A 10,980-nucleotide genomic window follows, 5' to 3' on the forward strand; every position below is an offset into this window, starting at 1 on the left:
ATTGAGCTTTTTGTTCTTCGTATTTTTTTTGTTTTTAGTGAGTATTTTTTAAATTTTAAGTAATTTTTTTTAAAATTTTTTAGATACACCTTACTGAGATGTATCTAAATAATAAAATATTTGTGAAAAAATATTTTTAAAATCTAATAAATACACAAAAATACAAAAAAAATGTACTGAATTTTCGTATTTTTATATATATTTTGGTATTTTGTGTATTTTTTTATAGATTTTTTTTTCACAAATATTATACTTTTTAAATGTATTTATGTTGGTGTGTCTAAAAATTAAAAATAATTGCTTAAAATATTTAAAAAATTCATTGAAAATATTAAAATACAAAAAATAAAAAAGTAGAATTTTTTGAAAACTGTTTTCTAAAAACTGAAATCAAACAAGCTGATTGGTTTTTCAAGCTAATCAAAGGTAACTCACATCTCTTTTGGCTGTGGCTCAAAGGTTGAAATGTTTTTTGATGTTAGAAATGTGTCTTGAATGTGAGGAATGACTCTGATATCTTTTGACTCAATACCCTTTTTATGCTTCCTTCTTTTGCCTAGCGTTGCTTTGATTTGACTTGCAGTAGGGTGGAGGCCCAAGACAAAAGTGTGCAATTGGGTGTGTATTTCTGGTTACTCTGTCCTTCCTTGAAGTAAGGCACCTAATCCCTTGTCGAGCTGAAAACCATTTTGCGTAGCTATCATCTTCCTATTATCATAATAGGCTGAATGGCTTGGCAAGCCTTGGACAACAGAGACATATTCTAATGTCTGGTAACTAGAAGGCTCAACTGATTCAATAAATGAAATGGATGGAGCTTTTTATGTTGCAAAATCTTCTTCAGCATAAATCATGATCAATGTTCCACCGATGACGAACTTGACTTTTTGGTGCAGGCTAGATGAGACTACTCCTAATGCATGAATCCATGGTCGACCCAGTAAGAAGTTATAGGTTAATGGGATTTGGAGGACATGAAAGCTGATGGCAAAAGTCACTGGCCCTATTTCCACTAGAAGCTCAATTTCGCCCACCACGTCATGCCTTGGGCCATCAAAAGCCTTGACAATCATGTTGCTATATTGGAGGTAGGTCTGGTCCATGCGAACTCCTTCTAGAGTTGTATAATGACACACGTTCAAAGCTGAACCGTTGTTTATAAGGATGCGAGCGACTATCATACCCCTAGTCTTTATAGCAATATATAGAGCCTTAGTATGTCTTGTCCCTTTTTCCGGAATTTCATCATCTGTGAAGCTGATTATACTAGAGGACATAATTAGTCCAACCATGTTCTGCAAATTACAAGGAAAAATATCTCTTAGGACAAGTGTTTCTTTTAGGATTGTTATTAATGCATCCCTATGTTATTCTAAGGTGAGAAGTAGTGAGAGAACGTTGGTGTGCACTGGAGTCTTCTTGAGTTGCTCTATTACATCATATTCACTTTTTTTGAGTACACGAAAGAATTCGGCTGTTGCCTTCTCAGTTAAAAGAGGCCTCTAGTTTTCTCCTTCTTTAGTTTTTCCTTTCTGCTGCCTTTCTAACTCTTCGGGAGTATAACATCTCCCAGAACGAGTCATTTCTCCAATTTTATTTACCGATTCGGCTGCTGTTTCTGCAAGCAAGGTGGTGGTTTGGTATATGGAGGGAATTCTTCGTGTATTAGTGATAGACAACTATTCGATTTGTGTGAGCCTCATTTTCTACAAGATTAGAAGATTGATTATAAATGATCTATCTGGCACGACTGGAAAGGACACTGCGGCAACTACTGGGGAAGTTACGGCTACTTGACTATTTGAAAGTGGTATTTCGGACACTTGAGTGGCTGATTGTTGAATTGGATTCGCCAAAATAGGCAAGACAGTGGATTGTCCCCGAGGAGGAAATGGTTCTAATTGGTCTTGGTGTCCTCATAGCCCTTCTAGGAGATGAGTTAGGTATAAAGCCAGCCATGGCAATAGTGCTCCTACAAGGATCGCCCACTACATGAGTCACTACAGTCTCAGGTGGACCAATCAATGCCCCAGGATTGGATACATCTTCTTCCTCAAAGAAGAAGTTTATCACTCTATGGCTTGGGAGAGGATTGCAGGTGACATTGGACATGTTCGGAGGAACCACCGTTTGTGTGCCTATAATCTTGGCATTAATAAGGTCTTATATCCTATGCCTCAAGGAATAACATTGCTCAGTATTATGTCCTGTCTGACCAAAGTGATAAGCACATCAAAGATATAGCGATCCCGGGTTTACCCTTGTTGAACAGTGATTCGGACATGTGTCCGTGGATGTTGGTTGTTGTTTATTATCGTGTTTGCATCCTTTGTACTTTTTATTTTGAGTTATGGGATGTGTTGGGCAGGTTTGTTACAGGTTGGTTGTGTTTGGGAGCCTAGTGTTGCTGCCCAGATTTTTGGTCCTTCGCTCGAGCGAGGAGTTAGTCGCTCGAGCGAGAGTAGTGTTGCGTCTGGTTCTGGACCTGAGAGTTGCCTTTCTTGGCTCGAGCGAGCTTTTCTTGGCTCAAGCGGTCTGGGTTTTTATTCGCTCGATCGAGAACTTCTTGGCTCGAGCGAGAGTTTTCTGTGTCTGGTCGCTCGAGCGACCAAGTCTTCGCTCGAGCGAGCGTGTTTTATATCAGCGGACAGCAGCGTCTTAAACATCACTTTTTCACTTCTTTTCTTTGAGCAAAACCTACATCCGAGCCTCTCTCTCTCTACACTTACACTCTCTCTAAAATTTGATCTCCCTAGAGTGTGAATCTAGCCTAGGGCCTTTGTTAAAAAGATAGAGGGTGTTGAGAGCTTCGATTTAATCTGAAAAAGTTTGGATTTGGAGCAAGTTGATCTTCGAGTCTTCATCTCCTTTTGGGCTTAAACTTTGAGGTAGGGATATCCTACTCCTCTCTATGGGTTTTGTCTTTAAATTTTGGCATTTTGAGATGTTGGGGTTGGTTTGGTAATTTTGTGAAAGTTTGGGGCTTTTGTGCAATTTTACAAAAGTTGGGGTTTTAATTCATAATAAACCTAGATGCATGTTTGGCATAGAAAAATGGAATGATTGTTGAATCATTGATGAAAATGGGACCTAAGGGTTGAAATGTTAATTATGGGAATTGACCTAATTACATTGTTTAATTAATTAGGATAATTAATTAAGAAGAATGAAGAAATGAAATGTTGATTGAATATCCATTGTGCATTTATTTTCTGTTTAGAAATAACTGCTTTGGGCTATCGGTGGAGGATAGTCGTGATTGTTGTAGACAATGCATGATGATTAGGCAAACTGAAAACTAATCAATGAAGTGTGTCATGGAACTTGACGGTTGATAGAATACATTAATTGTATGTATTGGGTGATTGTATATAGAACCAATGTGTTTATATACGTTATGTGTAGAGGAGGAGATAGGGGATGTACTCCGCGGTTTAGGGGAAGATAGGGGATGTACCTCTAAACCGGATAGCGTTGGGAGAAGATAGGGGATGAACTCCGTAGATACAGCTCATATGCTTGTCTAGAAGTGAAGATAGAGCTTATATGCTTATCTTTGTGATGTGTGGATATAGCTCATATGCTTATCTGTGGATATTGTGGTTATACATATCTATTGTAGAATGTGGATATAGCTTATTTGCTTATCTGAGAACGTGGATATTGTTGTTATACATATCTGTTGAGAATGTGGTTAGTGCCTATATGCCTATCCGTTGAAAAAGGGAAAAATGAAAAGTAACTTGGACTCTTAAGTCGTATAACATAAAATGTGATTTATGTGAATGTATCAGTGTTAGCCATCTATCAATTGCTAATGTTTTAGTCATTGTCCATGGTTGGTTTAGTGTATTTCTACTGGGCTGTGGCTCACCCTATATGGGAATATCATTTTCAGGTACAGGTAGCATGCCACCTCCAAGAACATAGCTTGGGAGGCTAGAGGCGGACATGTTTTGTCGTTTTACTTTTGATGTATTACATGTAACTTCAAGCCAAGGGCTTAATGTGTAAACGAGTTAGTACTCTTTTGTTGTAACCAAGTGTTAACTTGGAAAGCTGCAAGCCCGTAGGGCATTTTGTTTTGATGTTAACATGTAATACTTATGTAATGAGACTCTAATGAATAAAAGAATGTGGCTAGTTCATATGTCAATGCATGTCTTATTTGATGGGTTTAATGTTATTATTTTGAGGGCGTTACAACTTGGTATCAGAGCGTACCGGGTTCGAATACTTTGGGTATGTGGGAAGTGATTAGTATCACAATGGGTTTGTCTCGCATGATAGAGACTTAGATGTAGTATCATATGCTATGTGCTTAATTGATAACATGCTTATGTGACTATGTGGGTATGGGATTTAATTTCTAGGATGTTGATTGGATCCTTGAGTTTCTGGGAGTCTTGTTGGAAAAGCACTTGATCAATGTTGTTTCTAACCGGAACTCTAGTAACGCCTCGGAACTATCATTATCCGGAAATGAAATTCGTAAGTGCTTATGTGTTTATGTGCTTATGTGGAGTGAATTACAGTTGTCCATGCATTAGGACGTGAGTGTTTAGTTTCGGCACATTTGTGAATGTGCTAACGTTCTGTGTTGCCTTTATTAGGATGTCAGGATGAGGAAGAGGTGCTAGGCGTGGTAGGCCTGCGAGGCAGGAAGCACCGTTACCGGGTGAGATTCCGGCAGTGCAGGAGGGAGTTGGGTAGGCCAATGTGGCTGAGCCAGTAGGTCAGCAGGCTATGGGTGCCTTGGCCAGAGAGATAGCAGGAGCTTTGGGTATTCTTAGAGCTGGGAATCAGGCCGCTGAGGCAGGGCCTTCTTTCTTGAAGAGGGAGTTCTTCCGGTCTAATCCGGATGAGTTTATCGGGGATCCGAAGGCGCCACTGAAGGCTGATGAGTGGCTAGAGCAAATGAGTAAGACGTTCGAGATGCTTGGCATCGAGGACGGAGCACTGAAAGTGACCTTGGCATCCTTCCAACTGAAGGGAGATGCGGGTCAATGGTGGAAGTACGAGAAGGCTCGTGTTGGTGGTACTTGGGAGGCATTTATAAATGCTTTTCAGGAGAGGTTTTTGTCTGCAGCAGCTAGGGAGAAGCTGAGGGATCAGTTTAGCCGGCTTAATCAGCAGGGCTTGTCAGTGGCCGAGTTTGAGGCTACTTTTACCAGTCTGTCCAGGTTTGCACCTGAACTGGTGGCGTCTGAGGAACGCCGTTGCTATGAGTTTGAGCGGAAGTTGAGGCGGGGCCTCAAGTTGAGAGTTGGTGGGTCTTACATCCGAGAGTATAGACACCTGGTAGATACTGCAGCTCATATGGAGCTTATGATGCAGGAGGAGGATAAGGGGCAGAGAGGCTCCAAGAGGAGCCAGGATAGTCAGAGTGAAGGCAGGAGGCAGAGGGGTTCTAACCCTCAGCAGTCGCAGGGTGGTGTTGCTAGATCGACCTTTCCAGTGCCGAGTGTAGGCTCGGGGAGAGGCAGTCAGGGGGAATTCACTTGTTACAAGTGTGGCCAGCTGGGTCACAAGGTTTCAGTTTGCCCGCAGAAGGGTGGGGGTCAGAAAGCTGCTTCTTCTTCAGCTAGACCGCAGAGTCAGAGTTTGGGTAGGGGGCAGCCCTTGACTTTTATCAGTGTGGACAGCCTGGGCACCTGAAGAGGTTTTGCCCACAGTTGAGTGCCACTTCGGGAGCGTCTGGTTCTAGGCAGACGCAGGGTTTTCAGCCAGCTCAGTCTGTGCAGGCCTCGAGGGCCAATCCGGGAGTTTCGTCATCCCAGTCTGTGCAGCAGTCTTTTGCTCCGAGAGGTGAGCAGGTAGACCAGGGGCCTACGGGGTGCGTGTATGCTGTTACCGCGCAGGATTTAGTACCAGCTCCATCAGTAGTGAGAGGTACTTTTCTGTTTTGCAACTCGGTTGCTAGTGTGTTGATAGACACGGGTGCATCTCATTCTTTTGTATCTGCTGCATTTGCATATGTTTTGGAATTGTAGTTAGCACAGTTAGCTTCTCCTATTTGTGTGGTATCGCCTTTGGGTGGTGAGTTGATCCTGAAACAAGGTGTTAGAGGATGTGATATAGAGGTCGCCGATTATAGGCTTCCTTTTCCGTTTGTTGTCATGCCCATGAAGGGCTTTGATGTTATTTTGGGTATGGACTGGCTATCGTCATACCGGGCTGTTATTGATTGCTACCGCCAGAGGGTCACGTTATGTACCTTGAGCGGGGAGTGGTTCCATTTCTTGGGAGACCGGGTTGGTAGTGTTTTGCCACCGGGTTATGATTCGCGAGGGCGAAGTGAGCTTAGTAGTCTACTTGCTAGCTTTGAGAGTGGTGAGAGTGGTGAGACCCAGCTTATATTGCCGAGGGTGGTTTGTGAGTATTCGGATGTCTTTCCCGAAGATCTTGTTAGTTTGCCACCTCACCGAGAGATAGAGTTCTCTATTGATTTAGTGCCGGGTACGACGCCGATTTCTATGGCACCTTACCGTTTTGCTCCAGCAGAGTTGGTTGAGTTGAAAGTTCAGCTCCAGGAATTGCTAGATAAGGGTTTTGTTCGCCCTAGTGTTTCACCGTGGGGAGCGTCGGCCCTCTTTAATAAAAAGAAAGATGGTGCCTTGAGATTGTGTATTGACTATCGGAAGTTGAATCGGGCTACAGTTAAGAATAAGTACCCTATGCCCCGTATAGATGATTTGTTTGACCAGTTGAAGGGTTCCCGTTGTTTCTCTAAGATAGACTTGAGATCGGGTTACCACCAGTTGAGGGTCAGGGATGAGGATATTCCGAAAACGGCATTCCGTACGCGGTATGGCCATTATGAGTTTCTGGTGATGCCATTTGGGCTTACCAATGCACCGGCAGTCTTTATGGACTTGATGAACCAGATTTTCCGGGAGTTCTTAGACCGATTTGTGGTTGTCTTTGTGGACGACATTCTTATCTATTCGCCTTCAGAGGAGGAGCACGAGGCACACTTGAGAGTGGTGCTTGAGTTGCTTAGAGCCCATAGGCTGTATGCCAAGTTTGGGAAGTGTGAGTTCTGGCTGAGGGAAGTCAAATTCTTAGGCCACGTGGTATCCGGGGAAGGGGTGTCTGTTGATACATCCAAGGTTGAGGCAGTGCAAGATTGGGCACAGCCTAAGAGTGTGTTTGAGATCCGCAGTTTTCTGGGATTAGCTGGGTATTACCGTCGGTTTGTGAAAGATTTCTCCAGGTTAGCGTCACCATTGACTAGACTGACTCGGAAGGGAGTCAAGTTTGTGTGGAGTGAGACTTGTGAAAAGTCGTTCCAAGAGTTGAAAGTTAGATTGACCACCGCTCCGGTGTTGATTATTCCGGAGAGAGGGTTGGGTTATGCGGTTTATTGTGATGCCTCATGAGAGGGTTTGGGTTGTGTGTTGATGCAAGAGGGGAAAGTGGTAGCTTATGGCTCACGTCAGTTGAAAATACACGAGAAGAATTACCCCACACACGACCTAGAGTTAGCAGCAGTGATCTTTGCCTTGAAAATCTGGACGCACTACCTTTATGGTGAGAGGTTCGAGGTATTCTCGGATCATAAGAGTTTGAAGTATCTGTTTACACAGAGAGACTTGAATTTGAGGCAGAGGAGGTGGATGGAGTTCATCGAGGATTATGATTTTGATTTGCACTATCATCCGGGAAAGGCCAATGTTGTGGCCGATGCCCTTAGTAGGAAGACCATTAATGATGTTGCTAGTATAGCCATCCGGGAATGGGAGATGTTGGGAACACTTGGCGAGTTTGATTTGCTACTGGGCGAATATGTTGAGTCTGCGGCCTTGTTTTCTGTTGTTGCGCAACCTACACTTGTGATTAGAGTGTTAGAGGCACAGAGAGGCGACCTTGAGGTAGAATCACTCCGAGAGAAGATCTCCAGTGGGAAAGTTAAGAAGGGTTTGACGGTGTATCCCGACCTGAGTGTGAGATACCGAGACCGTTTGTTTGTACCGGAGTCTTGCCGTGAGGAAGTACTCCGAGAGTTTCATCATCCGCGCCTTGCGATGCATCCGGGAGGTACTAAGATGTATCAGGATTTGGGTCGCCAGTTTTGGTGGCGGGGTATGAAAAGAGATGTGGCTGTTTTTGTATCGAAGTGCCTTACTTGCCAGCAAGTGAAGGCCGAGCATCAGAGGCCAGCGGGTCTGTTGCAATCCTTGCCTGTTGCCGAGTGGAAGTGGGAGCATGTCACTATGGACTTCGTTGTAGGTCTTCCGAGGACTCAGCGGGGTAGTGATGCTATTTGGGTGGTTGTAGACCGGTTGACTAAGTCGACGCACTTTATTCCTATGCGCGTGAGAGATTCGGTAGATCATCTTGCCAATGTGTATATTCGGGACGTAGTGAGATTGCACGGGGTCCCAGTGACGATCGTCTCAAATAGAGATCCTCGTTTTACTGCTAGGTTGTGGCAGAGTTTGCAGAGTGCCTTGGGCACTAAGTTGACCTTTAGTACGGCCTATCATCCTCAGACTGACGGGCAGTCCGAGCGTACAATTCAGATCCTCGAGGATATGCTTCGGGGTTGTGTCCTGGACTTCAGTGGGACGTGGGAGAGGCACTTGCCATTGGCAGAGTTTGCCTACAACAACAGTTTTCAGTCTAGCATCGGTATGGCACCGTTTGAGGCCTTGTATGGCCGACCGTCTAGGTCTCCAGTTTGTTGGGCCGAGGTGGGTGATACACCTTTGTTGGGTCCGGAGTTGGTTAGGGAGACGACGGAGAAAGTTGAGCTTATCCGTAGGAGGCTTGTTACAGCCCAGAGTCGACAAAAGAGTTATGCCGACCGTAGGAGGAGGCCTTTGGCGTTTGAAGTAGGTGATCATGTCTTTCTGAAGATATCACCTAGGCGAGGTCTGATGAGGTTTGGGAAGAGTGGGAAGTTATCCCCTCGGTTTATTGGTCCTTTTGAGATCCTTGAGAAGATTGGTGAGGTTGCTTATCGGTTAGCCTTACCGCCGCAGTTGTCCGGAGTGCATGACGTGTTTCATGTGAGTATGCTTCGGAAGTATGAGCCAGATCCATCACATGTGTTGGATTGGACCGATTTAGAGGTAGATGAGGATGCCTCGTATGAGGAGAGACCGGTTCGGGTCTTGGATAGGCGGGATCAGGTCCTGCGTAGCAAGACCATTCCTTTGGTGAAAGTCTTGTGGAAACATCACGAAGTGGAGGAAGCCACTTGGGAACGTGAGTTGGGAGTCTGTGAGAAATATCCGGACTTGCTTGTTGATATGTGATCTTGTATTTACATTTTGCATTTTGTTGAACTTAAGAGCTTTTATATATGTCTTAAGTTGTGAAACATTGAAAATGTTTGGTTTATTGGAAGTATGTTTTGGGAACTTGCCTCATATGGGAGTTGCATGTAACATTGTATATGTTGAATATATTGTTGAAATTGGAAAGATAATGCATAATGTTGATGCATGTTGAAAATACATATGTTGTTTACATATTGTGATATGTCTCTTGTTAAAGGGATGGGATGACCGGTAATGGGTCGAATTGTTGAATGTTAAAGTGTAACATTATTTAAAATGGAGAAAAAACTTGTTTTTGAAAACTTGTGCCTAATTTCGGGGGCGAAATTCTTTAAGGGGGGGAGGTTATAGCGATCCCGGGTTTACCCTTGTTGAACAGTGATCCGGACATGTGTCCGTGGATGTTGGTTGTTGTTTATTATCGTGTTTGCATCCTTTGTACTTTGTATTTTGAGTTATGGGATGTGTTGGGCAGGTTTGTTACAGGTTGGTTGTGTTTGGAAGCCTAGTGTTGCTGCTCAGATTTTTGGTCCTTCGCTCGAGCGAGGAGTTAGTCGCTCGAGCGAGAGTAGTGTTGCGTCTGGTTCTAGACCTGAGAGTTGCCTTTCTTGGCTCGAGCGAGCTTTTCTTGGCTCGAGCGGTCTGGGTTTTTATTCGCTCGATCGAGAACTTCTTGGCTCAAGCGAGAGTTTTCTGTGTCTGGTCGCTCGAGCGACCAAGTCTTCGCTCGAGCGAGCGTGTTTTATATCAGTGGACAGCAGCGTCTTAAACATCACTTTTTCACTTCTTTTCTTTGAGCAAAACCTAAATCCGAGCCTCTCTCTCTCTCTACACTTATACTCTCTCTAAGATTTGATCTCCCTAGAGTGTGAATCTAGCCTAGGGCCTTTGTTAAAAAGATAGAGGGTGTTGAGAACTTCGATTTAATCTGAAGAAGTTTGGATTTGGAGCAAGTTGATCTTCGAGTCTTCATCTCCTTTTGGGCTTAAACTTTGAGGTAGGGATATCCTACTCCTCTCTATGGGTTTTGTCTTTAAATTTTGGCATTTTGAGATGTTGGGGTTGGTTTGGTAATTTTGTGAAAGTTTGGGGCTTTTGTGCAATTTTACAAAAGTTGGGGTTTTAATTCATAATAAACCTAGATGCATGTTTGGCATAGAAAAATGGAATGATTGTTGAATCATTGATGAAAATGGGACCTAAGGGTTGAAATGTTAATTATGGGAATTGACCTAATTACATTGTTTAATTAATTGGGATAATTAATTAAGAAGAATGAAGAAATGAAATGTTGATTGAATATCCATTGTGCATTTATTTTCTGTTTAGAAATAACTGCTTTGGGCTATCGGTGGAGGATAGTCGTGATTGTTGTAGACAATGCATGATGATTAGGCAAACTGAAAACTAATCAATGAAGTGTGTCATGGAACTTGACGGTTGATAGAATACATTAATTGTATGTATTGGGTGATTGTATATAGAACCAATGTGTTTATATACGTTATGTGTAGAGGAGGAGATAGGGGATGTACTCCGCGGTTTAGGGGAAGATAGGGGATGTACCTCTAAACCGGATAGCGTTGGGAGAAGATAGGGGATGAACTCCGTAGATACAGCTCATATGCTTGTCTAGAAGTGAAGATAGAGCTTATATGCTTATCTTTGTGATGTGTGGATATAGCTCATATGC

At 43.3% G+C, this 10,980-nt stretch overlaps 1 protein-coding gene across 1 annotated transcript; it reads right to left on the minus strand.

Annotated features, from left to right (window-relative positions):
* Positions 1-821: 821 nt before the first annotated feature.
* Positions 822-1,292, minus strand: LOC145797988 (uncharacterized). Its single transcript, XM_082885435.1, has one exon. The coding sequence runs from the start codon at positions 1,290-1,292 to the stop codon at positions 822-824; it is 471 nt and encodes a 156-aa protein (XP_082741561.1).
* Between the last annotated feature and the right edge of the window lie 9,688 nt (positions 1,293-10,980).

This window comes from Camellia sinensis, chromosome 8 (assembly GCF_055761805.1).
Source record: "Camellia sinensis isolate YWXY chromosome 8, ASM5576180v1, whole genome shotgun sequence".
In the NCBI taxonomy this organism is placed as follows: domain Eukaryota; kingdom Viridiplantae; phylum Streptophyta; class Magnoliopsida; order Ericales; family Theaceae; genus Camellia; species Camellia sinensis.

Bases quoted from the DNA above. Each gene is read 5' to 3' on its own strand.
- LOC145797988 (XM_082885435.1), bottom strand. From the start codon at position 1,292: ATGGTTGGACTAATTATGTCCTCTAGTATAATCAGCTTCACAGATGAT.